The sequence below is a fragment of the Sander lucioperca genome, chromosome 8 (assembly GCF_008315115.2).
Source record: "Sander lucioperca isolate FBNREF2018 chromosome 8, SLUC_FBN_1.2, whole genome shotgun sequence".
In the NCBI taxonomy this organism is placed as follows: Eukaryota; Metazoa; Chordata; class Actinopteri; order Perciformes; family Percidae; genus Sander; species Sander lucioperca.
In genome coordinates this window covers 28,640,482-28,667,370 of record NC_050180.1, presented here as the reverse complement: position 1 = coordinate 28,667,370, position 26,889 = coordinate 28,640,482, and the positions used below count along the sequence as shown (strand labels likewise).

Below are 26,889 nucleotides of genomic sequence, written 5' to 3'. Positions count from 1 at the left end.
AAAAGAGTCGTTTCAGATTAGATTGCCTCTATCAACTCTATTATAAACTAGCTAGTCAACTATTTTGAAATACTACACATTGTACCAGTCAAAGCACGCCAGCTCACCTCAGCGGCTCTCCGACATGGACCCGTTGTTAGAAAACGAGAGATCAAGTAATAGAGCTCTGAAATTGAATAGTGAGGCAGTAAACCGTGAGAAAAGCAGTTGGGATATCAATTAGCACGAGTGATATCGTTGTAAAATTAAGCTATTAATTGTGGGTTTAGCTACTTCTGCGGCTTACCCGACTCAAGGAGCGAAATGTTCCGATGTTTGGCCATTGAATCGGTCGTGATTTGGAGAGGTGAAACAAATGTTAGGCTAACTTTATGACTACAGAGAATAGGATATATTTATTTAATTTCGGTTACACAGCTCTGACCCCCTCCACGGTTGCTCCCGCTTTCTATTCAGCCTGTTTGCAGTCGCCATTGGAAGGATGAGGCCCTAGCGATACGACTTACTTCCGCCACAGCGGAGTAACACAGGAAAAAGGGGGTGGGGAGGAGCACTCTCAACAAAAGACTAAAGTGTTCGTTAGCCTGTTGGTTAGCAACATTTGCATTATTTTATGGAAGTAGGCTATTGGTACGATTTCCAAATCCACGTGTAAAAAATAAAATAATTATAAAAATAAATACATGTTTTTTTTAAATTATACACAACGCAGAAATCAAAAGGCCGCCCCTTTTTTCTGACCAAGGTCGTGAGTTCTGCACATGACGTCATTGATAAATTTGCTTTATCAATTTTGTAAAATTATTTAACCAGTCCTCAGGGGGGAAGGCATAATCATATGTGACTTCATTTTTTCGTAGTATCAGAGATGAGTTTATAGTTCCCAAGTCCTCGTTTTGACATTAGTTGAATGTAACTAAGTACATTTACTCAAGTAGGCTACTATACTTAAGTACAATTTTGCGGTACTTGTACTTAACTTGAGTATTTCCATTTTACTTCTATTCCACTACATTTATTTGATAGCTTTAGTTACTAAGTATTTTGCCTATTCAGATTATTAATACAACTAATAGTCAACTAATACATAATTGTGAAATGAAATAAAGTAATGTACACATTAATGCATCAATAATTATAATCCACTAATATACTATTTATTATTTTGTAATGGGCCATTAGTACTTTACATTTAACATTTTCTTGTAGTAGAGTACATGGTACTGTGTTATTGCTACTTTTACTCAAGAAAAAGATGAATACTTGAATACTTCTACCACTGGTTTTTGGTATGTTTTATCTTGGTATTCATATATTATTTATTGGACATCCTATGTTAGGACAGCGGTTCCCAAACTGGGAGGTCAACTGAAAAAAGAGGGCAACTGCCCCAGGGCCCCAAAGGCCCTAGGTTCAATGTGTTATTTGATTTTTGGTAATTTTATTACTTGCTTATTTGTTTGGGAATTTGCACCACTAAAGGACAATATCAACTGGTTTCCTGTGTAATCTTGTGGCCCTGTCTTGTAGAGGGGTCCTGTGTCACTGTGCTAACATGGTGCAAAAGTTTCACCAAATTACACATTTTTATTGCGTATTACTGCAATTCGATTCCAAATTATAGGCATAATTCCTGCATTAAAAAATAAAATGGTATGGTCAACATACAAGATTGGATCCTGGATTACCAACTGGGAAAAAAACAAACAACTTCCCCAGGGAACCAGTTCCCCAGCTTCACTGTGCAGCAAGTGTTGGTGGTAATTAATTGTAACTTCGGTGATATGAGAAGATGCTCTGTATCAACTGATCCAAGAGCTTTGCGGTGGGCCCTGCTTTATTACCCAATCTTGAAGCCCTGTGTCAGTGTCTAGTTTTAGGACTTTCACAAATTCCACTGATTTAATCCTTACATGCATACTCTTAAGTTATTTTTTTTTATATTGTATTTAATCAAATTACCACACAACAAACCTAGGACCAGGGCCCTATAAGCACATTAATCCAGCCATGTTATTGATGCTGTACAAGGTGTTATATGGGACAAACTTTCCCCCAAATGATTGGGTAAAATTATGCTATGAATTTAAGAATAAGTTTTAACAACATTCAGTACTTTATATATTGTCTGGTATAACGGTGACAATATGCATTTAACACCTTATCCTGGACACTTAGCAAGTAGTTAATTTACTTTATTAATCCTACAAGGTAAATTACAATGTTTTCACTGCTTAGAAAACATATTACCCACAGACCTGAAATAAAAAAATTAAGCAATTGTTTTCAATTGTGCTCATCTAGTTTTACCAACAAGTAATACTGTATTTATATTAACATATATGATGTAATTATGATTGGGCATTTAGCAAATGTCCTATTGTAGGTTTATGTCCAATTTTTTTTTACTACACACAGCCATAGTTCTTATGGATACTTTGATTTGAAATTAAACATTGTCAGACATTTTCTGCACTTCTACCCAATATCTACTTCTCACTGAAATAGTTAAACAATTCATTTCAAGTAACAGAAGCATTTGAAACCAGGACTTTTAATTCAAATCACTGTACACAGGATGTAATTCAATACAAAAATCGATGAGAAACAGACATTTTTTCTTCAAAATTCTCACTTTAATTGGCATTTACCATTCATAACTTTTTTTCCTTTTCTTTTTTTAAAAAAAATGAGGAAACTGTACATTGGTAGAGAAATCCCCAAACCCGAATGATATTGCCACAAATATGTGGCATATACATTTTGTTGACTGAGGTGAAAATACAGTAATCCTTAAAGGATATACCATGACAAGTATGATAAGCTATGTAATGCATTTGTTTTGAGCACAACCGAGTATGATTTAGTCTAACCATCCTCAAATGTACCATCATTGACAGCATAAAAACCCCCAACCAAGTCCAGTACTAGTGAACATGATTAAAGTGAACGTTGTGAACGAGACTTAGCATAGATCCCAGCTCTCAAACTATCAATCATCCTGTTACCTATTAAACACACAGTATACAATGTATTAAATTCCAAACAGTACAGGTTACAAAATCCCTCAAGACGCCTCGGGAATGTTTCAGTTAAACTCTCCCAGAGTTAAACATCAAATTCCTGATATAGGCATGACTTCATGTCACGCAGAAATCTACAACCTAAAAGAAAAAAAAAATAAGCCAGAGAGACGAGAGAAAAAACAAGTACAATGAGAGACCCCCCCCCCTAAAAAAACAACATCACAATGACCAAAAAGCCGAAGAAACTGAATGGAATTTATAGTATTTAAAAAAAAAAAAAATGCATTTCTGCAACAGCGTGCCTAAAAACATTACCGTCTTATGAAAATAGTAGATAAAAATATTATCTGCATGGTACAAGAAACAAGGTACAGGGATCCCTGACATGCGAGTCTAGGGGTGTCACTACTACTCTGCTTCTTTATCTTCCTCCTCAGCCTTGTCCTCCTTTTCCTCTGCTTCATCTGCTGCTGCAGCCTCCTGAAGGATGGAGAAAACATGCTTTACTATTTTGGTTCTCTTTGAATACTGCTACAGTGCAAATTTCACAAAGACAAGCTTCTAATACCTTCTCAGCTTTTGCTTCCCCGTTTTCTGCAGAAACCTCTTCTTTCTCAACCTCAGGTTCTTCTTTCTTCTTCTCCTCTGCCTTGGCGGGCTGTTTGGCTACCTTTTTGGTCTTGGGAGGTGCCTGCCATGCAAAAAACAAACCAAGTAGCACAAAATGCACTGTTTAATGCCTGCAATATAGAATAAAGCAGGGCGTTTTAAAATTGATAGTGGTCTTGTTCACTAATGACACTAGATTTCTCTTTTTTACCTTTGTCTTCTCTGGCTGTGCTTCTGGCTGTGTCTCCTTCTGCAACACACACACAATACAATTATGTGCCATATTACGCTAACAAAATACACAATAGTAGAATATGCATAGATTAAACTATAATGACAGTCTTTGCAGAACTTACGTTTTCCAACCGCCGCGACTTTCTCCTTATAGGCTATAAAAAGAACACATAAGATGTTAGTTCAGTCATTTGAAAGTATTGATACATACAATACAGAATCATAGTGGGTGAAGGTGAAACATTGCATTGTGGGATTTTTAGCATAATGGTGTTTATGCTATGGACATGAATTCTTGTGAGAATTTTGAGGGCACCACCTACAATAAACATTTTAACTTAGAATCAGGGCACTCGGGCAAAGCAGCAAATAAGAGACCACTTTGGGTTGCTTATTAACCAGCGCCTCCTAGAGGCAGTGCAGCGCCACAACCCAATAGACTGACCAGGTGTAGATAATAACATATTTAAACCAATTAATTGACACTTTCCCTAGAACTTAAGTTTCTTACATGCAGGATTAAAACTGGGCTGCACTATATTATGTAAAAGGTCATCCTGCATCAATCAAGACCTCCTCTTTGTCTTGACAGAAAGTAGAACAAAATGTTCATTTGGGTACAAGCTGGGGTGCCGAGATCAGTTTGTGAGTTAATACTTGAATACTAACCTCTGTGCTGTCATCTGCACCGGTAGACTATGAAAGAAAGAAAGAAAAATTAAAAAGCCAGCAACAACAACCATTCATGATGAGTGAGCTAAAGTGGGTGTGTAACGCAAAGGGGGGATGGGCATCACTCCCTCCTCTTAAGTCACAAAGAAATTATGCAACCTTAAAGTGGGGAGGGGAATCTAACACGTTTCCAAGTTAAATAGAATTAGCTAGTTCTAGTTTATTCCCGCCAAACACTCTTGTGCATCTGCATCCTTCACGAGACAGCCATGTTTTTGTTGAATAAGCATGGTGCTGTTGCTACTGGGAAGAGAAGCGGGAAGAGTTTAGTGGGGTTCCTCCACAAGCGCTATCAATACAATACAGTGAATCCGCTTTATGTTCCCAACATGACTAACCCTCAGAATTGTTCCACGATGTTTCCACGTGATAATACATACGGGCTTCAGTTAAAACAACCAGATGTGTCGCTGTCTTTGAGGATTTATCAGCTGCCATGACGCTCCTAAAGAAAAGACCTCAAGGGTGACGCGCAACAGCTTTAAAGTACGCAGAGGTCAAAAAAACAGTGCGGGCTGCAAATACGCATATAACTCGACATTTACTAAGTGCAAATATCTGCCTAAATAGTAACGCATCAAACCAACGATAATTTCAAATGTCCAGAGGCAATTACGCAAGACATTTCCTTGAAATGGTAACCTGTACATCAACGGTGGTTACACCCCTTTGTTTGATCAGCACACCGGGAAGGCAAATGATTAAGCCACGACCATATATACATTTTAGCAAAGTAACCAAGTAGTCGCATTAGAGAAGAACATGGATTTTTTGTAAACGTGTTCGATGAAAAAGCAAATTGAACTGCACTAAGTAAAAAGGCGCCACTTCCCTGTATCAACATGGTAGACACGACAGACCTGAGCACAGCAAAGGCTGACTTCATGCATGCACATGGACACACTGTAGCAAATATTTAGAACGTTACATTATAGTGCATGCAGTGTAGAATTCATATTTCACATACTGTACATATTTCAACTTACTTTAGTTTTCCTTCCCATCGTTGCTACGCTTTGTACGGTAGAGATAAAAGAATAAAGCAGCCTTTCACAGTTTACGAAATACAATGTGGATCAGACGTAGAATACACCTCAGTCTATACCTCCAGCTCCAGAGCGTCTGTAACTTAACATTAACGTTCGACCACTACTAGAACCAGCTCAAACCGGATTGGATGCCCTTCTCTGTATATTTTATCCCTTTATCCTACCAACCTAGCAGGGAGAGTAATCCCCCGCCCCTTGCTTCCAGTGATTGGCTTTCAGGTCGAGGGAACACATTTTTGAACCATAACATTTTACCTGTGTGGGCAGGATTGTATGCCAATCAGTTAGCCAAGCCAACTTACTTTTTAATCACAGGCTGTTCCCAGGGTGTGTAAAACTTGGAAAATGCACGACAGCCATGTACATGTCTTGAGGTGTTACACAACGCATAAACATATAAAGACGCTTGCCAAGTCTTAAATGTGTGTGATCTCTGTTTTTTTGTTTTTAAAATGCCCATGCATACTGCCATATAATATATGCCATTGTATACCAAAGTCTCGTGAGACACCCTAATGATTACACACACTTCACCAACTCATATTAACTATCATCATATGAACATACATTTGTTTATTGGTGTTGTAAAAACGACATGTAGGCCTATGTAATTTGGCCATAACCAGAATAACCTGAATGGCATAATTATTATGTAACTTCGCCTTCCAGCAGCTCCACAGCTGCAACAAGGAGGAGAAACAAACATGGCGTCTGGCTATGCGTGGTTCCTTGTGCTGGGGTCGGTTTTCCTGTGCAATCTTATGAAAACACTCCTGCCGACCATATCCTCTTTCGTAAGTAGGGGCTATTTCTTGAAAATATGAAGTGGGTGCCTCGAAGGTATATGCTGTTGCTATATATTATGAGTGTTAGTGTAATTCCTGTAGCCTCGTCCTAAAGACAGCAGACTATTGTTGACTAGCTAAGCTTACTGTAAGCTAATAATGCTAGCTAGCTAGCTACATGTATGAAACAACGTAGCTGTTCTGCTAAAGTCAGAGGGTGGGGTTTTCCCGAGATCTTTCTACACCAAGGGGGGTGGAACATTTTGTGCTGTACCATTGTTCAAATGTAAGAAGCCGATTGTAACGCTAGGTAATTGTTTAACTGCAAAATATAGCTTCAATACTGAACATCTGTTCTCTAAACGTCTGGGGACGAGAACCATAGGTGATACCACCTTTTATTGTCTAGCAGTAACATTTAAGAACTGTGTGATTGCGTCTCTGTATCCATAAACAACAGCCTACATTACAGTTAAACTCTGTCTTTCTGATTCCCCAGTAATAGTGTTTTTCCTTCTTTAAAGCTCTCAAAGATGGTGCAGAAAGATGCTGAGCAGGAGAGTGAGATGAGGGCTGAAATCCAGGAAATGAAGAAGGAGCAGGCCTCGATTAGCATGATGGATGAGTTTGCTAGATATGCCAGATTGGAGCGCAAAATCAACAAGATGACAGACAAGCTGAAAACACACGGTGAAAGACTAAAGTAGTTACTGTGACTGACATACTAGCATACACAATGTGACTGACAAAGCCCCAAAATGAAGTCCAATACATTAGTAACAGACAGCCTTTGAGGAGTTTCAATTACAATGCAGTACAGCGTTGACTTTGTAATGCATTAGATTCACAACATCAGGAACATCTACAAACAGCAACACTATAATAATAATAAATAACTTTTTAAATTTCTGTGACAGTCAAAACAAATTAAACATAAACTTTAGAAAGTTTGTGTTTATTGCAGGGCCCTTTTGTGTTGGTGTTCCTGTTATTTATTCCACCCCATATAGAGTTCAACAGTGTGGTTCCGGAAGTAAAAATCCCATTTCATTTTCTTCATAAGGATTTAGATTATTTGCTATGATGTCTTAACCATCCAAGGTAGACTTACCACAAGCTGCGAAGGTTTATGCCCCTGTAGAGACCAGAGGGCTGTATGATATCAACCTTGTTTTAAGAAAAACATGTTGAGAAGTATTACACTACCTACAATCCTAAGTATAACAGCGATGTCACTGATTGGTGGAGCTTGCTGTTACAATGGAAATGTTTACCGCACCTGCTAACGGCTAGCACTGAAGTTTATGATCGTTTTTGTACACAGTCGTTTACCTTTGCCTTTTTTTTGCCATCTTCAAAATGTTCTTTTGCGCAGAATCAAATGTTATATGGTCACGATTCATTTCGCAGCTGGTTGGCTTTGTTCCAAAAAGTGGGCAGTCACTGTTGAGCTCTATAGGTTCACAGCAGGTTCAGAAACTCAATGGGGAAATATGTTGTGATACACTGTCACTTTTACTGTTAAAGGCACACATTGTGACTTCAACACCTGTGCGTGTCTGCACCAGCAGATTCACACATTAAAACTACCAACCGCAGGAAGTAGCTGGAGGTCTAGGAAAACATACTTACTGATTGTTCAGTGGTAACAGCTGCTCCCTGTTGCTGTCCTTCAGCCTCAGCCTTAGGATTATCTTGTGCACAGACAGGAAGAGGCTAATCAGAATTTCAGTATGATACACATGTACAGCAGAGCAAACGCTGTTTCAGATTGTTTCTGTTTTGATATTTTCTTTTTCTTAACTGCACACAAAATTTTCCATGTCTCAGCTATACAGCCCATATACTCTAAATGTATTTTTATGAAATGTCCAAAATTGAAATGAACAAAAGATTTACTTAATGTACTATATCGATATTTCTTATGGGTTTAATTTACAATACAAGACCTTTCAAAGAATGGACTTTTGTGATACTTGCCATGTTACCCTATCACTAGGTGGAACACAATAATTGTGCAATGTACAAAAATAGGTGCTTAGCCTGGATTCAGACCTCTAAATCGCTGCCCACATCTCTGATTGTTTTCTTTCAGTCATTCAGTTTGGTTGTATATAGGGACCAAAAAGAACGGTTGACTGAGGTGAAAAAATAACATTTTCTCCACCATTAACTTGGTTTTTCACATATTTAATCGATGTAGCCTGAAAATATAAGAGCATCATACCTTTCCTTGCAAATAGTCTTGCTCTTTTCTCTCCTGTTGCTCACTGCTGACGGTACAAGATGTAAATATTCAGCTAGCTAGGTGCTCATTAACGCTAAATCATTTTATCAACGGGTGGACCTTTTTGTAAAGACACTGTCACGGTTGTCATGGTAACCAGCAGAGCAATTGGTAAAAACTTTTACCTTGATTATTTATTTATTTTTACTATAGAGACTCAAATAATTAAGTAAAATGAACTGGCTATTCGGTCTGGTTAGCAGGCTAAAAGGCACGCCGATCGTGTTAAAGAAGGATGCATTACAACAAAAATCAATGTATTGAGTCTAACAGTTGTGTATTTCCTCACTTTTGCAGTGAAATCAAGAACAGCGCAACAAGCCAAAATGAAATGGGTTGTAAACATCGTCTTTTATATACTGCAGGTAGGTGGAAATTGTAAGTAGAAGCACATAAGCACAAGCACAGGAAATGCATTTAGTTGTAGATTCTAATGTAGACATACACAGAGCTACTTCGGTGCCAAAAATGTAAGCATGGACCATGATACAAAACCTCCTGTTAATGTTATCTTAGTACTTTATTTGGATACTTCTTAGGAATAGAACGTAAAAGTTGATATTGCTAGCATAAAGTTGAGCTAATAAAATACCCATTACGTATTATATACCTACAGATTTCTTTTTATTTGTCAGGCTGCTCTGATGATCTCCTTGATATGGAAGTATTACTCTGATCCAGTGACAGTGGTCCCCAGTAAATGGATTGCCCCTGTGGAGCGCCTTGTGGCCTTCCCAACAGGAGTGGCAGGTAATCAATCAGTTTTTCATATTTGATAGAATAAAATCTAATTTATGAACAATACATGCAGAACAGCTCATCTATAACTATATAATACATATAATACACAACAGAAATTGGTTATACATTGATAATAAAACCACATTCCTTTCGTTTTGATTTTTCTTGTACTGATTCAAACACAATGCTGATGTGTGTGTGTGTATATATAAATTACAGTATGCTGTGTTTTCCCTACATTATGCTTTCACTGATATAGCTGTTCTTTCCCTTCAGGTGGAGTGGGAATCACATGCTGGTTGGTGGTTTGCAACAAAGTGGTTTCACTGGGTCTCCATGCCGTCAGCTAGAGACGGCAGCTGAGTTAAATACACTGGTTTTCTAAGTTATTGCTCAACATTTAGTTGATGAAATCCACAAATTTGTGTAATTTTTTTTGTCAGCTGCTTCAGACCAACATGTAAAAATGCAGTGCATTTTTTTGTACGCTGTTTCATATTGCAACATAGTATTAAGTTGATGTTGAATTTTGTTCTTTTTGTTTTGATCATTTTGTTTTAAGTTAATTGTAATGATGTATTGGCTGTATTATTTCAAAACATAATAGTTTGGAAATGTTGAAATGCCTTTGAAGAAAATAAAACAAAAGCTAAGCTTCTATTTATTTGAATGTTATAAGTTGGGAATTCACAAGCAAGCAAGTCAGTAGATTTTCTTGTAGTAAAGTTGTGAAGGATTACAACAAAGTAGATAGTTTACAATGGATATGTGCGTAGCGCTTGGTCAAACAATCATTCATTCAGAGAAATACTTCATACACTTCTAGTAAAGGCAACATTTTTGACCTCAGCTGTGTTCTTCTGTATAGTCACTAAATCAGTGACTTTACTTGGACCAAAGAGCTCCTCATCAGCCTGCTCTTTCGTTTTTGAATGCCCTTTACTTGTCCTGAGGGCTGCACACTCCATCTCTCCTTGATTTCCCAGCTTGTAGACAAAGATTATGAATACCACTGCTGAGGGTCTCCAACTTGATCGGGCTCTTGGCACTTTGACAGAGACTCAAGTCCACACTGCTGTTGGCAGGTCTTCCACTGTGCAGGTTCACAATAGATTGTTTAAAGGTGTAGTTGTGTCTGATTTTGAGGAGCTTGTATCCTTTTCTTTTGGGTTTAGTTGCATTCAGAGACTTTTCTAAAATGTATGACGTTTCGCTCTCATGTTCCTCTGTTTTTAGCTCTTCTAACACCTGTGGGTCGTCTGATGCCTCTTTTTCTTTGTCGCTTTCTCCCTCAGTTTGATATTCTGGGCGCTCTTCTGAAGAACCACCATGCTCATTGGTGTCTGAAAACAAATGTTATACTTTTTTTTGATAAATACTGAATGACCTGAAAAGAAAACACATTTAGCTCCATTACTAAGACCCCATTCTAAGTTTGCTCTTAATGTCTGGTGTTTGTTTTGTGTGAGAGAGATGTTGGTGGATTAGTACCACTATGGTATTTTGTCTTTCAACATCGTACATGTGTGCATTGCTTGGAGTTGTCACATGTAACATCAATGAAATGCTCACCTGCACATGTTTCAGTACACTCGTGGCGATTCTCTTCTGTGGCATTTGCAGAAACCTCCGTCTCTGGCTTTTCTATTACCAAAGACTCCTGCACTGGATTGTAACAACACTGAAATGATATACAGGCTTTATTAGTATGAAAACAAAATCTTGAACTATTTGGATAATAACACAAATTCATACAGTATACGACAAAAATTGCAGATCTGAAAAGTCTTTAGAGGTAAGGAAATGTCTTCAAATGTCCTATCGCCACAACTATGTTCAGCATAAATCAACAGTTAGGCAAACGAGTAAAATGGGGTGTAAAAATTCTGAAAATACACCACACAATATTTGAATGATACCCAGTTCACAGAGCACTCTTGCTTCTCCAGCCTTTCTTCAGTCATATATTCTAACTCCAAAAGACTTGCAGCTGCAGTGGGGAGAAGGACTAATCCATCTGTTTGAACCTTCTTGCTTTCGCTGCCTGTAAATTAGAAATGACTCAGACAAAACCCACTTAAGCCGAAACAAATTATATATAGCCAAACTGAGTAGCTTGTTATGTTTGTATACCTTTTTTGGAAGATCTGTGGGAGTAAATATTGTGCGTTTCCAGTTTTCTCTTTCCATCCTGTAAAGGAGAAACAAAAGATGTGATGTATACATATCAGATATCAGATATCTCTTACATGTTCAGCCAAAACAATCTTTACAGTTATTGTGGAATATCATTAAAAATCAAAAGATCATTTGAAATCTACACCTGGTAAATGCTTGCATAGAACTTTAATTTATAATGTTTGGTTTTCTCGGTGTCATTGGAGACCACAAAGCAGGGATTACACCATCAAACACAAGCATTAAGCTCTCAGTATCTGTAGTTGACTAATAGACAATCTACTGTGGAAAATATTGATCCAGACATTTTAACCAAATTCTCCCACAAATGCTTAGTCTGATGTCAAATGAGATATGCGAAACATTGTTATTATGGGATGCAAACCGCGTGTGGAACTGCTACCATCACTGACGACAGAAGCTTGCACAATAAACAATACTGTATGTTAACAAGGACATCTCTAATGCTGTAAAGAATATTACCTGGTAAACAGCTCTTTTTAACTTACTTGAATTTCCTTGTTTAGCTGATATATTTGCTCTTGCAGATAGCAGGATATCTTTCTCGCCTCGTTGATCTTTCTTTGTTCAGTGACTATTTGGCGATTGAATGAGGCTTGGCACAACTCAAGATTCTTCTCCAAGTCCTAGAATATAGCATTAAAGAGGAAGCGAGCATAGATAAAATCCTAAAAATTCCCGTTACCATTTATATCCCCAGTGTATTGGTGTAGAATTTACATTTCTCAGCTGTGGCCATGAGGGCTGCTAGGAGTTCTAGAGTATCAGTATGAACACCCACCACCATCCCCTGCCCCTGCTCCTCCATACCAATATCCTCTTGTCCTTGTCCTCCAGCTCTGCATAGGCCCTGGTCAGTCTGAAGGCGAGTTCCTCCCTCTCCAGCAGGCTGTGATCCTGGCTGAGCAGCTGTAGGTGCTGGAGACTGGCCTTTGCACTTAGCAACTTATTTTCTGTGGTTTGTAGCTGCCTTGCCAGATTGTCACGGCAGGCACGGGTCTCACGCAGCAACCCCTGCAGGACTCGGACCTCGTTGCTGTGCTTGGTGAGGATCTGGGGATGGCACCAAGAGAAATAGTAAGAAAATTGCTGTAATTATTGCTGGGAAATGATAAAGGCATTAATTGGAAAAACAGAAAAAAATGATTTCTGCCTGTGAAAAGAAACCAATGAGCATGCATCGGTTCCTCTCTCCAGGCAGAAGATCTGCAGCTTGTCATTTTGGATGTTAAATGAGAGTAGATGTAGGATCTGTGGTTCACACAGATAAAAGCATTCTGATTTTTATAGATGAGTTCCCACCATCTGAGCAGTGATACCAAAGGGACAAAACCAACCAACCTGTGAGAGGCTGCCCTCAGAGTCTTGGAAGTGCTGCAGTGCCACCGTGTGGCGAAGCTGGAGCCTCTTCAGCAGCTTGTTCTCAGTCCTGGCTTCGCCCAACTGCTGCTGCAGATGCCACACCTGGCTCTTCAGCTCCCTGATGCAGTTCAAGTCGGCAGACTTTGAAACCTGCATGGGCTTGATCGGAGGCAACTTCAGGACTTGCCGGTTTGCACTGTTGTTTGTCTTATGCCTGTGGGGCCCTTGTGCTTTTTTACCTAAAAAAGAAAAAAAAAAACTCACGATAGTGTGAATTGCATCCAATATGTTTACATATAAACAACATAAGTCCTACTACACAGGTGTTAAATAAAATGCCTTTTTTTCTTCCGCATGTTTTTGATGCCTGCCACTTGTCTGATGTCTTGACTTCTGGGTTCTTGTCTGTAAGAGAGTCAGCCTGGTCTTCAAAGTCAGATGAGTAGTGTGAGCTATTAGAGCCACAGCACACTCTGGAGGGAGAGGACCACCTAGAGGTGTCAGTGCTGCAGCTCACAGCATCACCACCTCCCTCCTTGTGAGAAAAGGCCTGCTGCATCAGGCCCTGCTGCCTCACACTCATTACTTCTTTATAGTCTTCTCCACTCTGAGAAAAGAAGAACAAAAAGGAAAACAGTGAACTTATTCAAAGTAAAAATAAAGTAGGATACCATTGATGGGTTAAAACAATATACAGAGCTTTTATGAGATCAATAAAACTGTATTCCTGTATGTAATCACTGTTTAAAAGTTTAATAACAACCTTTCTTTTTGGTGCCTATAATCTGACTTTGACTGAGGTGAAAAAATAACATTTTCTCCACCATTAACTTGATTTTTCACATATTTAATCGATGTAGCCTGAAAATATAAGAGCATCGTACCTTTCCTTGCAAATAGTCTTGCTCTTTTCTCTCCTGTTGCTCACTGCTGACGGTACAAGATGTAAATATTCAGCTAGCTAGGTGCTCATTAACGCTAAATCATTTTATCAACGGGTGGGCCTTTTTTGTAAAGACTGTCACGGTTGTCATGGTAACCAGCGGAACAATTGGTGAACACTTTTACCTTGATTATTTATTTAGTTTTACCATAGAAATAAAATAAATACATTTTTTTTCTATTGTAAAAAGTTAATCGGAAACACTTCTTATAGAAAAGTTGCAATATAAAATGATATTCCAAATATAAAATATATAAATATATAAAAAATATAGACTAGGCCTATGTTTGTCCCCTAAACGGGCCAGAGTTCTTGCGTTTGGAAACCAAAGCCTAACAGCCTATGTGCTGGTCGGTGCTATTTCTGTCCATATATGCACTCGGCAAAGGAGCTGGAGACCTCACTGTCCTCTGCGACAGACAGCTGAAGTTGCCAATCAGTCTGTGTGGGGCTGCGCCCCTAGGGGCCAACCCGCCAATCCTGCACTAATGGAGCTTGGAGACAAAAATAGCCTCAGCGGTGTGTGTGTGTGTGTGTGTGTGTGTGTGTGTGTGTGTGTGTGTGTGTGTGTGTGTGTGTGATCTCAGTGCTGTGTCTCCGTCCTGGGTGAGCTCTAATAATAGAGGAGGCCGCCTGCTCCTTTAAGAGCCTACTTGTTGCATAGGCTACTCTACAAAATATATTGTAACAAAATGGTTATCAAAGTATTTCTCGCCTCTTCATCGGGATCCACTGCGGTAAGCATTCCGTCCGTGCGACTGATTTCTCGATAGAGTCAACTTTCCCGTTTGTAGGCTACTTCTTAAACCGATCAGGACTTTCACTCACCCTGATTCAAGAGCGCTAAACCTCGAAATGAATGTCACTTGCCTTTGATTTCGCATACGTAAAGCCTATTGGCATGTTTATGACTTGATGTGTTCTTAGTTTTATGCTTCAGCACTGCTTCAATAGCCTACTAAATTATCTCGCAAGTCTGTGTGGTTTACATGCAGAGCTTTCTAGAACAGGGGCTCCCAAAAGTTTTTTTTAATGTCACGGACCCCGATATGACGCTTTAGACCACACAACCAGTGTTGGTGGAGATGTTGACCCTAAGAAACAGCCTTTGCATATTATTTGTGATCAGATATAGGCTACCTTGAGGTAATTGTGACAAGTCGGTGATAACTACAGCAGGGAGGGGTGAATTTGTCTTCTGGATCTACTTTTGGCAAAGCCAAGTAAGCAGTTTGAACCAGCCAAGGGATGACATGGTGGCCCAATTGGCTAGCAGTGTTGTCTTACAGCAGAAAGAGCTGTGTTTGATCCTCTGAGTGGATTTTGTTTGCATGCCCCAAGCTTGTCTGTCTTCCTGGGATAGGTGCAAGGTCCTAAACTGTGTTCAGAAATGAATACACTAGTTTACTTTGTATCTTACAAAACACAGATCCCACCAGTGTTTATCATGTTTATTTAGTTGGACAGGGGACCAGGAAAGGGCACACCTATTATCCTGAAAGAAACTGTAATTTTCAATCTTGGAAGTTAAATATTACAGCCTTTTCCCCACATACTGTCCAATCAGTGTTGATCTCTCAACGCTTATGTTATTTATTTTTCTGCCCCCCAGATCAAGAAGAAGCAGCAAGATGTGGTTGGCTTCCTGGAGGCTCTTAAAGTGGACTACACTCAGTTGGACATCGCCTGCAACGAGGAGAACCGCATGTGGATGAGGCAGAATGTCCCTGAGGAGAAGAAGCCTGCCAACGGGATCCCCTTGCCCCCTCAGATTTTCAATGAAAATGGCTACTGTGGGGTAAATACACAGAAACATTCTTATAGGAAAGACTCGTCGTTATTAACCAGCGATTGACCCCAGACTTCACTTCAAAATGTGCAAACCTCTGCAGTATAATACACAATATACAATTCAATGTGGGCCATGGGACACATGGCAGGTGTACAGAGAACCATAAAGTGCTATAATCAGAGGACCTGTTATTGATTATCCTCTGAACTTACAGTATGCCTATATACAATTACTACACTTTACATACATGCTCAAGATGAGTAAGTACTAGGAATAGAAGATGTAGTGAATTGTTAAAGAAGGTTTTCTTTTGTTTTCATGCAGGACTATGAAACATTCTTCGATGCAAAGGAGGACAACATGGTGTATGCCTTCCTGGGGCTGCCCCCTCCTCCTGGGTCAAAGGTTGGAACTATTTTCTGTTTTCTACTGTGGACAAAAAAACAACTTCTAAACATAATAATCTAATTTCTTTCACCCCTATGCCAGGCTGTGAATATGCTGTATTGGGACAGCATCAACAGTTTTTGTTGTTTAATCAGAGAGCTTATATATTGTCCTTTAGCATGCAACTCAGTTAAACAAATTCTAGTTTGACTTTATGCAATGCATCATATCCTTGAGCTGTTTATAGTGATTATTATGTGGCATTAGTCATTTAAGATAAAGTAAAACATTAAAGCTGTGCAAGTAACAGAATGAATCAAGCAATCATCAGAACATCAATAAAACACTGCACAGGGCTTGAAATGAACACCTGCCAAATACCTGTATATATGATGATGACATTTTTATTATTGTGTTATGCATACATCCCGCATACAGCCCACATGGGCTTACAAGACAGCACAACTAATTTAAACCAGATCCAGAATGCTGCACAATCATTTTCAAGCACTAGATAGATGATACTATAGAGTCCAAAATACTATAAAGAATACCAGATACCATAACTTGCATAATCAAATTGTCAGATCTTAATGCCTACAACAAAATTCATAAATACTGTAACTGATAAAGCATATATAATTGTAATCTTAAACATGTTGAAATGGATACAATAGCCTTTTATTTCAAGAAAACCATTTTGATTTGACAATATTCAGAGTGGTTATAACTTCAAAACGTAGAGGAGATTTTGGCTGGTGATCCAAACAGTCAATTTCAAGCTGATTCTGTATGATACTCTTATGTTTAACCTGATCATTTCATTGACACAGGAAGCAGAACAGGCCGACGAGGCGCACGTTGTGGAGAACGGGACTCATGCTGAGGAAACTAATGCAGAAGAGAACCCTGATGACTCAATAGTAATGCCTTCGATACTTTCATTCCCCCCCCATCATGCTGTGTTTCTTTTCCCTCCTTTTCCTTTCCACCCAGTGTAACTTCTGTCCATACCTGTCGACTTGAACAGACCCTTCATTTCCTCTCCTCCACTCTGTCCCAGTCATCACGTTGACTAAAGGTTTTGTGTTCTGCATGAGTTAGAATCTTTAGTTCACAATAACACACTATACTGTGTTGTCATTATAACACTGTGACATTGCATCACTGTGTTCGCACGGACGCAGAGGTGTGAAGCATCATGTTTCTACAATCCTGTCTACGATGTTTAAGCCATTCACTTTCTACATTTAAATCTGCTTTAAACATCTTTAAAATAGAATAATATTTAAGTAATGTGGGTCCAGGATATGAAAGATTTTACTCCACTGGTTTTCTACTTTGTGATTTAAAATAACTAAAGAAGATTTAATGTATTTTATGTTTTTTTTGCATGAGGTTAGCTAAAAACACAACTGAAGAGTTCTGCTTAGCTGAACCTGTGATCTGCCTTTTGCTGTCCCACAGGGTATAATGCAATGCTGCATTAACAAAGTACAAACTGAGTTTATTTTAGGTGCATTTTCTTTCCAGCTTTTACTGCTCAACATTTTGGGAAATACACTCATTTGCTGAGAGTTAGATGAAAAATAATGTAACACTCATGTCTGTAAGGTAAATGTGCTACAGCCAGCAAAGCCTTTGTGCTTAGCTTAGCACAAAGACTGGAAACAGGTGGAAACAGCTAGCCTGGCTATGTCCAGAGATAACAATATCCGCCTACCAGCACCTCTAAACCTCTCTAACATGTTATATCTTGTTTGTTTAATCTGTAATAGTCTGGCACCACATAACAAACTATTGTCAAACTATTCCTTTAAGGCCATGCCTGATTCTCACATGTGACAAAAAGGCTGTCTTCAATCCCTGAAGCATCATTCCAAACTTTTGATTTTTATAAAGAACGTACTGACACCTTGTAACTTCTACTCCTTCTTCCCCTCCTCCACTTTATTCCCAGGATTGACTAACACCTACCATTTAAGTTTCTGAATCTCTCCAACTGATCAGCTGGCCATCTTTGTGCTGTTGAAACAGTGCCTAAACAACTATTCCAATATTATTCTAAGTATTTTTTTTTTATCACATCATTTGTTTTCACCTCACAATAAGGAGGTTCCAGTTGAGGAGCGTAATGGGGATGCACACGGAGAGGAGGTGCTGGCAGCTGATGAGGAGGAGGAAGGTGAGGGTGGTGAAGAGGAGGAGGAGGAGGTAGCAGAAGGAGAGACTGCAGATGATGAAGCCACGGAAGGAGAAACAGCAGGAGATGAGGCCCTCGCAGAGGAGGACCAGGCAGTGGAAGAAACAGACGAGGTCACAGAAGACACAGTAATTGCCATTCAACTACAATCCAACCTCTCCTAGTTTTGCCTCTCCCTTCATCCCTTGAATGTTTTGAATTGAATGTCTTCTCCTCCACCTTCCCATCATTCCTGGAATGCTCTGTTTTTCATTCCCTCAGCATCTCCACTGTCCCTTTAATGTTGTCCTTTTCTTCCACATTAAGGGTTTGCCTCCTTTTTAAGTGCCTGTCGTCCTCGTACTGCATCTCCTCGTCATGTCTATCTGGATTCAGTTATTTCTTAACTAAACCACGAATGTGTAACATTCCTATTCACCGTTCATGTTCACTGTTAATTGGACATTTAACTTCTTTACTGTTGGATTTTTGCAACTTTTTTTCATCTGTTTTTTTTTTTTATTTCCCTTCACGTGTCTTTGTATTTTGCTGATGACATTGTTACTTGTCTTCCATCCCGCATTTCACTGCATATCCAATCACTATTAACCATCCTGGTTAAGGTGTGGCTGTAGGGTCCCACAAACACCCCACTTTGTTTGGTTCAGTAAGCCTGATCTGTGGATGTTTTAGTATGAATATGTGTTATGTGTGGGGATTACTCTGTCTGACATCTCTAATACTTTCTTATCTCTTCTGTCAGCAGGCCCAGGCAGAGGAGGAAGAAGAACAGGTAGGTTTATCAAATGTTTATGAACACACTGATCTTGGCTTGCCAGTGATCTGAAAATGTTGTCTAAAATATTAATATTAAATATATTATAATATAATTAACTGTCAAATTAATTTGTTTTAATTCTCACCTGAAAGCTGGATTAGTAATAATATTTTAAAAAACATTTTCTTTAGGTGCTGCTTGATATTGCAAAGTAGAAGTTAGACTGATTGTCGTTCACCATTGGTTTTAAGAGCCTCAAAAATAATTTATATTATTGAGAGTTTCTCTTCCCATTTTTAAAATTACTTATTACTCAAACATTAATGTGTTTTTTTTATCAATATCCATGTGAAATTTATGTGAAATATATAATCCTCTTTTGCTAATAATGTAGAGCGTTAGTCGATCCAATGCTAACCTCTAATGTCCAGTATGTTAGACAGAAGACGATCAGCCATATCCCGAGGTACAAACCCACTGTGACAGTATTTGCAGTGTTTAACACTCCGGTTTTAGTGTAACCTCTCCCATTCTCTGTTCAAGAGCAGTGGATTATTTATTTTTTCCGCATCCCTTTGGCTGTGCACACACATTTTAATGCTTGAAACCTCTTTTCCCCCCTATTTTGTAGCCTCTAAAAACATATATCTTCCGTTCAGCCCCTGTTTGCCAAATTCTTGTGGTGGAAAAGCATGTCATGATCATCAAACAAATTAAGCAGCATCACACCACTGAGAAAAATGTATGTGTTGGCAGTGATAATTGATTTAAATTAAACATTTACTCACTATTACACAACATATACGCATTTTAAAAATGGTACATTCCGCTTATAACTAAAACATTTTGCAACTAGCTTTTACATTGCACTTTCATATGCCCTGGTAATGTGGGGTTTATTGAGTTCTTGCCATCATACGCCAATTTGAGTTTACACACAGTCTCCACCTTCTACTTCAGGTAGCTGCATGTAAGAATTGGTATGTTTCTTCAGTTCGTGTTCCAGTCCATTGAAATCGCCTGACTCAATTCCCATCACTTAGATGCATCAGTTTCAGAGGTTCTTTGGCTGGTATTCACACCAGTCTTGTTCCTCATGCACGCACGGTACGGCATTTGACCCCTTCTTTGCCCTTTTGTCCATCTTTTGGTTTGCTCCCTCCAGGAGGAAGAGGATTTGCAGTCAGAGGTAACTGTGCGTCGGTGATCGTCTCTTTCTGCGGCTCAACCGTATAGTCATCAACAGTGTGGGTTTGATGGTGCAGAGATCAGGGAAGGCTGCTCTGGTTGGGTTGGGGGAACGGGGGACGGGGGTCTTGGTCTGCTGTTCCCACTCATCTGTGTACTCTTTAACTTGCTCACTTCACTTTTCTCTCCCCCTCCATCTCTTCGTCATTCTACTCCATTTTTCCCTTCTCTTTCTGCTAACATCCTGTTCCTCATTTCTTTCCAGTTTCTGTAGCTGCTTCCCGACAACCTCAACCATCCCATATAGTTTCCATTTTAAATCAGAAGACTTTCGTATAGCGCATGCCTGTGTGCTCTTTTGCTCCCCACACAGCCTGCTGACCTGCTATCTGTTATTTACTTCTAGGAGGAAGAAGAGCTACGACAGCTTGAGGTAGATTCATGTGATGTTTTTTTTCACCTGCCCCTAGACTTCCTAAGTTCCCTTTCTTGCTTCCTTTTCCCCCTCCCAGTCTATCAAGCATTCCTTCAAAATATCTTTTACTTGGGTCCACCAAGGAATAAAGAGTCATTCAGGACAACACTGTTGGCCATACCAAGAGGTTTTGCTCGCAACCTCGTGTGTATTGTTTCTATCCACTCACATATGCAGTGATGATTTAACATATGACCTCCAGTGCTTGTCATAAGGACATTGCCAATATAGGAATAATTTTTAGAGAGGTAATAATGTAATATACTGAATAATGTTAAGTCCCTTGAGTTACATAAGCCACAGTAGTTTGATACTGCATTACAGTATGTGTGCAATGAATTTACAGTGTGTTCTCACGGGTTTACCCTCTTCTGCATCCGTTTGCACTCACAAGCTCAAACACACATCTGAACATGTACTCACACACAGGAATGTAATTTCCACTGGGGGCAGGGGAAACACGTCTCTTTCACTTTTTAAAAGCTTGTTTTTGACCCACACACTTTTACAGTTTTAGTTTGATTTTCTCTCTAAACGGCATCCTCCTACTCTACAGATAAGAGAATATTGATTCACTCATCAGGGTAGCTTCCTCACAGTAATAAGCTCTATAAGCAGCAGTGAGTGCTTTTTATGCACATATAGGAAGACCCTCGGCTTCATTGTGCACCGCCCACTTCTGAAACCAAACCTATGCACTTGCTCACACGTTTCTCACACTGCATATTCATTTATTAGGACAGGGTTGCAAGTTTCTTGGTTAGAATTTGTTCGTGATGAACTTAGCAAGTTTTCTCACAGCATTGCTTCTAACTTTCTTAAGGAACTCTGCTTCTCTGAGACATTCCAACCTCTGCCTGATCTTCTATCACATATGCTGCTTTGCTTTGCCTTCTTTCCTCTCTACCTTTCCATCTATCTTGTCATTGTCACACCTCTCTTGCAGGAGCAAGACGAACAAGGCAGTGAGGTAGTTTCTGTGGTTTGTGGTGTATTTTTTATGCTTTATAGCCTTTAGAGGTTTCCACTGTCCTTCCTCTTTCTTTTGTCCCTGTGTGCTGCATGGACTTGTCGATTATTTCCATGGAGATGCCTGATGGTGTGCAGCATGATAAATATGACAATATTTGACTTACTGTGAACTGCAGGTGGATTTAGTGTTGTGACAAAAATGCGTGTCAATATACGGACCAGGTGTACCGAATTACGTTGTTCTTCTTTTCTTCTTTGTGACATTCACATACTAAACACTATTTGCTATCATATTCCATAGGAAGAAGAAGAGGCTGAAGTACAAGAGGTATATTTGTCCATTTTTTGAATAGTGTGAATCTTATTGGGATTGGGATTTCTATGCATGATCTGACAGGTGTATGCAAACGTTTCCATCCTAGGCAGTTGTGTGACATGCAGTGCACATTGTGGAAATGTGACTCAGCTCTGATTTTTTTCACTGATGAGCATTACTTCAAAGATGGCACCACACAATATTTTCTGTTAGTTTAGTGCTGCAGTGTGCATCAAAGAACATTTGTTCAGGCATTTTCTCTGAGTCTGCCAAGACAGCTTTACTTTGTTGTTTTGATGCCTTGAGAACAGGTGGAAAGTTGTGTTGTGTTGTTCAACTCAGCCTGTGTGCACACAAGCATAACTTGGACATGTTTTGTTGTGTTGCATGGAGAGGGGACACTCTGACCTGACAGGGGGACATGTCTTTTTTTGATTTTTTTAAGAAGTCATGTATTTCGTTTCCTTTGCCCAGAGCACTTTGAAACAAAGTGGATGTGACAAGTTCCAAAGAGGATGGATGACATGGAGCACTTCTTGTTATTTTGCAACACAAGGCACAAAAATATTTGGATATTATGAACTGCTGCCTAAATTGTTTCCAGGTAGTGTAGATCTGTGTGTGTGATAGTGTTTGGCACTTACTATTTTAATCCTTACAACAGGATGGAATTAAGTGATTGTGGCATCTAATTTTAGACAATGATGTCAACTCCCTTTGTAACTTGGTGAGTGTTTTTTACTTCAAGAAACCAGTCATCAAACTGGAAACAACAAGGAGCAGTTCTCAGCCGTTTACGAAGCCCCAACTATTACAGTGGTTGCCTCAAGAGCAAGCATTAGCAGTAGCTATTGCGACAGTGGCAAGGAAAAACTCCCTTTTTTGTTAGGAAGAAACCTTGGACAGACCCAGACTCTTGGTAGGCGGTGTCTGACGGCACCAGTTGGGGGAGTGGTGAATGGTGGCAATAATAGTCATAATAAAGATAGTGAAACAGTGATCACAATGGTAGTCGTAGTAGTTCATGTCATAGTAGGGTACAGCAGGGCGTTACGGGGTGTAGTGTGGCACTGCAGCCTGGGTGGACGCGGTTGGACGCGGCAGGACGCAGTCGGACACTGCGGGGAATCGCAGAGCGTAGCAGGGTGTAGTAAGTCCATAGCGTCAGCTGCAACCAGGACCCCGGTGTAGGTGCCACCCAATTCCAAGGCGATGTTCTGGGTGAAGAAGAAGCAAAGGGACTCCGGGGAGAAAACTCCCCAGAGCTAGGTTAGTAACAGGCATTTCTGGGACTAAGATGCACACAAAAGGAGACAAGTGAAAAGAGAGAAGAGGGAGCAGCTCATTGTGTCCTTGGAAGGAGCTTCCCACAGCAGTCTAGAGTTATAATAGCATAACTAAGAGCTTAAGCATAACTAGAGTCTTAAGCATCACTCTTGTCTCACTTAATTTCACTATGCTGGTCTGTTCTGTACACGCGACTCTATTGCACGTCTGTCCGTCCTGGCAGTGGGATCCCTCCTCAGTTGCTCTCCCTGAGGTTTCTACAATTCTTTCCCTGTTAAAAGTTTTTTTTGGGGGGAGTTTTTCCTTATCTGATGTGAGAGTCAAAGGACAGAGGGTGTTGTATGCTATTCATATTGTAAAGCCCTCAGAGGTAAATTTGTGATATTGGGCTATACAAATTTTTACTTGACATAGGTCATCTCAGGATGTATAGAACTTTGTGGTGGGTCATTAGTTTCTCTCGTCCCTGCTGTTGTTGCCACCGGCGAGCGCACCTCTCTCAGATTACTACTCCATTTTTAAACCAACCTCACTACAAATGCAAACATGAAGTCCTCTCATCCTCATGTCATTCGGGCCATGACTTCACACAACCCCCTTATTTTCTCTTTCATTTTTATTGTATCAAAGGAAGAAGAAGACTTGGAAGAAACACAGGTAGAATTACAGCAACAAGTAAAATCTATTTTGTCACGTCTGAACTGCTGCCTGTGCTTGACATGCCTGTTTGTTTTGTTTTTTTTGCTCTTATTAAGAGGATGGATCTGTGTGGGACACAAATGCACTCGTATAGTGCATCTTGATAATTCAGACCCAGTAATCACTGATTTTATTGGCATTACGAGTCCTGGCGGGAGAACAATTAGAGACAAGACAGTTGTTTTAAAAAGAGGAAAGCTTTTGGATTTTTTTTTTATACCATCCGTCGGAGGTATCATCGTTGCTTTTATTTGTGCAACAAACTAAGCAGATCCAACTGTAATCTTTTTTTTCTTTTTAAATCCACTAAGCTTAAAGCCCTACCTGCCCAATGGATCTGACCCGGGTCACTGAGACGAAGGGGCTGAAACATCAAGAAACATAGACTGCACCAATTTGTACTGAATTATTAGATTTTTTTTGAAAACTTAAGATGCTATAATCACATAATAATTCTGCAGAAAGCAACTCAAAACACAGATTTTAATACAATAAGGATTGTCTACCTCTGTCATCTTTCATGGTTTTCCTTGCAAGTATTTGTCATTAATACATGATTTTTTTTTAACAGGAGGAAGAGACCGAGTAGTTAAAGCCAGCTGATGTCAAGGATGTTGACCTACTACTATCCCGGTAAAACACTACACTTTCTCCCCTACTTCATTCCAGTGTTTTTTCTTTACCACTGGAGGGCAGTAAAACATTATGTGAATTGGGAGCAAACATTACCACAACATTAATAGGTCCCCTTGGTGTTGGCATTTATGTAACCAGATTAATTAAACTGTGTTTTGCTTTTGTGTGTCTCTTAGACCCTGCTATCAAATCAAAGACCTCTGAATAATAACAGGCAATTACTCAACCTCTCTGCTTTATCTACATACTGCGCAGCGTTATAGCATTCACTGCAATGTAATGTTCTTGCCTTTACATATAAGATGCATACATCTCCCTTACAAACACTCATACTCTCCTTGGTGCATAGAGTTGTCTTTGGTTTTCCATTGACATTAACTTTGAGGTGTTCAGTCAGAGACAACAAAATAATGTAGCAGCCTATTTACAAGGGACTGCCACAACTAGCTCCATCTGCAAACAGCTTCAGTGAGCACACAGAGTGCCTGGGGATCTCTGGAGCCATAACGGAAACATCCCACAATTTCTTTGTTTTTTTTGTTACTCTGAGGCAGTGGCAGTGATGATGATGGCGATGCTGATAATAATAATTATAATCCTAATCTTCAAAGCATGTCTTTTAGCCCTTCTCTGCATGTCAGGCATATATGACCCACTGCATTAAGAGCCACAGAGCAAGCTTTGAAGGAATGGCAATTCTTGTCTCCTTCCTCCCTTAGCTGTCTCCCAAACCCTGCGAGCCCTTGTCACGCCTTATTAGAGGAAACTGCTAAGTGAGCTTCAGATGTGCCTCCAGAGGAGCAGGCACACTGGGTGGGACAGGCGTAGCAGTGGTGGTGGCTGCTTCATCCACCCACCAGACAACTGGAAAATGTGTGACCTCGTTTTTCGTTTGTTTCCTGTTTGCCTTGTGTTTCAGCCTGAAGGAGCTTCCCGTTAACGTCTCTCCCTGACCCGTTGACGCTTGACCCCTTCCACTCCTCCCCAAGGCCACACTGGACCCCACTGGAAACGCGCCATCCAAACTGAAAAGTCCGAAACCCACATTTGCCCCCACCCCTTTCCCTTTTGACTGCAATGTTGACTTAATTTTTATATACTGTACTGTAATGAAAATGTGCAGAGTAGCCTAGTGGTGTCAGTTTATTTTTAATGAGAAGCTTTTGTAAAATGCAAAACAGTTATTTTATTAAACTCAAGCATATTTCTCATGTTTTACTTTTAGAAATTCTAGTTTTCTAACACAAAGAGGCAGTGACCTCTTAGCTTGTGGCCTACTTCAGATTCAAACTCACTCTCCAGTGTGATCTGCTCTTGTCTCAGTAGTTTTACCAATGTCGTGCCTTGATGACTCCTATCAAGGGAATGTATAAATGCAAACTAAGACTTCTAATGGCCACATGAGAAAAAATAAATACGCACATTCTGCAAAACTGCAAACTACTCCACCACCAAAACTGCTTCTGCCAATACTGCTGTCTAATCAATGCACTTTGTTAAATGAAGAGTGAAACATGTGACTAAGACTCGGATGCAATGTAAAATGAAATAAAGTAGACTCATAAAAAAAACTCAGTGGTTCTATTTTGTTTTATTTTAAACTCTTTTGTTGCCATATTTATAGATCAGTGGACCATTGTGTGAGCAGCACAGGGGCAAACGGCTTGTCCCAAGACATCCTGGGAAAAGAAGGAAGGGGGACATACTGTACGATACCATAGCAATATATTTTTGGCAAAGCATTTTATGTACTTTTACAATACCATGTAAGTGTTAACATGCTAAATATACAATAGGCTGTCATCTACACAGGACCCCTGCCGTACAGTTACCAACAATAAGAAGTAATTTACTCTTTGTTTAAATTGAGAGTCACTGAACAGAAATAAGATGTGACATGCAGCTTACTGTCGTTGATAAAATCTGTTCCTCATTTCCAAAATGAAAAAACACAATATAAGGCCTGACCAGGCAAAAGTTCTTAAAACAAAAGTCTACAGCCATGCAACTCTATAAGGCTGTACTTAAACGCCAGCATGCTGACATGCTTATATGTATGGCGTCAGGTTTATGTCATATCTCCCGAGCGCGATAAAACATGCTCACAAGCAAATTATATTATTTCACACCCGCAGATATTAGTCTTCACACACCAATTAACAACAACCAGAGATATACAGGCAGCTGCGGGCGTGAAACAAAACATAGGG

General features: G+C 39.6%; 5 protein-coding genes across 60 annotated transcripts in view; 2 read left to right on the top strand and 3 right to left on the bottom strand.

Moving 5' to 3' along the window:
* Nucleotides 1-547, bottom strand: part of brwd1 (bromodomain and WD repeat domain containing 1) — a 30,777-nt gene extending 30,230 nt beyond the window's left edge. For 2 of the 5 annotated variants that reach the window (XR_004898046.1, XR_004898047.1), the window contains exons 1-2: nt 287-547; nt 108-166 (exon numbers count right to left, since the gene is read on the bottom strand). Coding sequence is in view for 3 of the 5 variants with exons in the window: in XM_036004194.1 (XP_035860087.1) it covers nt 108-166; nt 287-323 (96 nt within the window). In the remaining 2 variants the exon portion in view is untranslated. The remainder of the gene's footprint in view (nt 1-107; nt 167-286) is intronic. The other 3 variants (XM_036004194.1, XM_036004196.1, XM_031290784.2) reach the window with 2 other exon arrangements.
* A 2,081-nt stretch (nt 548-2,628) lies between these two features.
* Nucleotides 2,629-5,854, bottom strand: LOC116043881 (pre-mRNA-splicing factor CWC22 homolog). The gene is made up of 6 exons (XM_031290890.2): nt 5,588-5,854; nt 4,539-4,565; nt 3,992-4,024; nt 3,847-3,885; nt 3,595-3,717; nt 2,629-3,506 (listed from the first exon to the last, which is right to left on the bottom strand). The coding sequence occupies exons 1-6, from the start codon at nt 5,603-5,605 to the stop codon at nt 3,435-3,437; spliced, it is 312 nt and encodes a 103-aa protein (XP_031146750.1). The 5' UTR covers nt 5,606-5,854; the 3' UTR covers nt 2,629-3,434.
* Nucleotides 5,855-6,173: 319 nt separating this feature from the next.
* On the top strand, nt 6,174-10,111 carry get1 (guided entry of tail-anchored proteins factor 1). 2 transcript variants are annotated; one of them, XM_031290773.2, is made up of 5 exons: nt 6,174-6,444; nt 6,960-7,125; nt 9,020-9,087; nt 9,358-9,472; nt 9,740-10,111. In XM_031290773.2, exons 1-5 carry the CDS (start codon nt 6,355-6,357, stop codon nt 9,811-9,813), a joined length of 513 nt encoding a protein of 170 aa, XP_031146633.1. In that variant the 5' UTR covers nt 6,174-6,354; the 3' UTR covers nt 9,814-10,111. The 2 variants fall into 2 exon arrangements, with proteins under 2 accessions (XP_031146633.1, XP_031146634.1); XM_031290774.2 differs by lacking the exon at nt 6,174-6,444 and adding an exon at nt 6,549-6,820.
* Nucleotides 10,112-10,113: 2 nt separating this feature from the next.
* On the bottom strand, nt 10,114-14,122 carry LOC116043818 (lebercilin-like protein). Of its 2 annotated transcripts, none has more exons than XM_031290740.2 (9): nt 13,909-14,122; nt 13,364-13,631; nt 13,004-13,263; nt 12,473-12,715; nt 12,151-12,288; nt 11,597-11,654; nt 11,383-11,507; nt 11,036-11,144; nt 10,114-10,806 (listed from the first exon to the last, which is right to left on the bottom strand). In XM_031290740.2, exons 2-9 carry the CDS (start codon nt 13,605-13,607, stop codon nt 10,403-10,405), a joined length of 1,581 nt encoding a protein of 526 aa, XP_031146600.1. In that variant the 5' UTR covers nt 13,608-13,631; nt 13,909-14,122; the 3' UTR covers nt 10,114-10,402. The 2 variants fall into 2 exon arrangements, with proteins under 2 accessions (XP_031146600.1, XP_035860131.1); XM_036004238.1 differs by having other exon boundaries at nt 11,036-11,120; nt 13,909-14,121.
* A 328-nt stretch (nt 14,123-14,450) lies between these two features.
* sh3bgr (SH3 domain binding glutamate-rich protein) lies at nt 14,451-26,239 on the top strand. Of its 50 annotated transcripts, none has more exons than XM_036004246.1 (13): nt 14,451-14,704; nt 15,580-15,765; nt 16,084-16,164; nt 16,980-17,069; nt 18,259-18,285; nt 18,382-18,462; nt 19,095-19,121; nt 20,272-20,295; nt 20,701-20,727; nt 21,716-21,739; nt 22,043-22,069; nt 24,615-24,676; nt 25,599-26,239. In XM_036004246.1, the coding sequence occupies exons 1-12, from the start codon at nt 14,660-14,662 to the stop codon at nt 24,630-24,632; spliced, it is 657 nt and encodes a 218-aa protein (XP_035860139.1). In that variant the 5' UTR covers nt 14,451-14,659; the 3' UTR covers nt 24,633-24,676; nt 25,599-26,239. The 50 variants fall into 50 exon arrangements, 47 of the variants coding, with proteins under 47 accessions (XP_035860139.1, XP_035860138.1, XP_035860137.1 ...); XM_036004245.1 differs by having other exon boundaries at nt 18,382-18,477; XM_036004244.1 differs by having other exon boundaries at nt 18,382-18,477; nt 19,092-19,121.
* Nucleotides 26,240-26,889: the final 650 nt, after the last annotated feature.

Excerpts from the sequence above, each read along its gene's own strand:
- LOC116043881 (XM_031290890.2), bottom strand. Across the intron at positions 4,025-4,538 it reads GTGCAGATGACAGCACAGAG|CCTATAAGGAGAAAGTCGCG; the intron begins GTTAGTATTCAA and ends TTCTTTTTATAG. Across the intron at positions 3,886-3,991 it reads AGTCGCGGCGGTTGGAAAAC|AAGGAGACACAGCCAGAAGC; the intron begins GTAAGTTCTGCA and ends TGTGTGTTGCAG.
- get1 (XM_031290773.2), top strand. The coding sequence starts at position 6,355 with ATGGCGTCTGGCTATGCGTGGTTCCTTGTGCTGGGGTCGGTTTTCCTG. Across the intron at positions 6,445-6,959 it reads TGCCGACCATATCCTCTTTC|CTCTCAAAGATGGTGCAGAA; the intron begins GTAAGTAGGGGC and ends CCTTCTTTAAAG. Across the intron at positions 7,126-9,019 it reads AGACAAGCTGAAAACACACG|TGAAATCAAGAACAGCGCAA; the intron begins GTGAAAGACTAA and ends TCACTTTTGCAG.
- LOC116043818 (XM_031290740.2), bottom strand. The coding sequence starts at position 13,607 with ATGAGTGTGAGGCAGCAGGGCCTGATGCAGCAGGCCTTTTCTCACAAG. Across the intron at positions 12,289-12,472 it reads ACAAGGACAAGAGGATATTG|GACTTGGAGAAGAATCTTGA; the intron begins GTATGGAGGAGC and ends GCTATATTCTAG. Across the intron at positions 10,807-11,035 it reads GTGTACTGAAACATGTGCAG|ACACCAATGAGCATGGTGGT; the intron begins GTGAGCATTTCA and ends ATTTGTTTTCAG.
- sh3bgr (XM_031290744.2), top strand. The coding sequence starts at position 14,660 with ATGGTTATCAAAGTATTTCTCGCCTCTTCATCGGGATCCACTGCG. Across the intron at positions 15,766-16,083 it reads ATGAAAATGGCTACTGTGGG|GACTATGAAACATTCTTCGA; the intron begins GTAAATACACAG and ends GTTTTCATGCAG. Across the intron at positions 18,478-19,091 it reads ACGAGGTCACAGAAGACACA|CAGGCCCAGGCAGAGGAGGA; the intron begins GTAATTGCCATT and ends CTCTTCTGTCAG.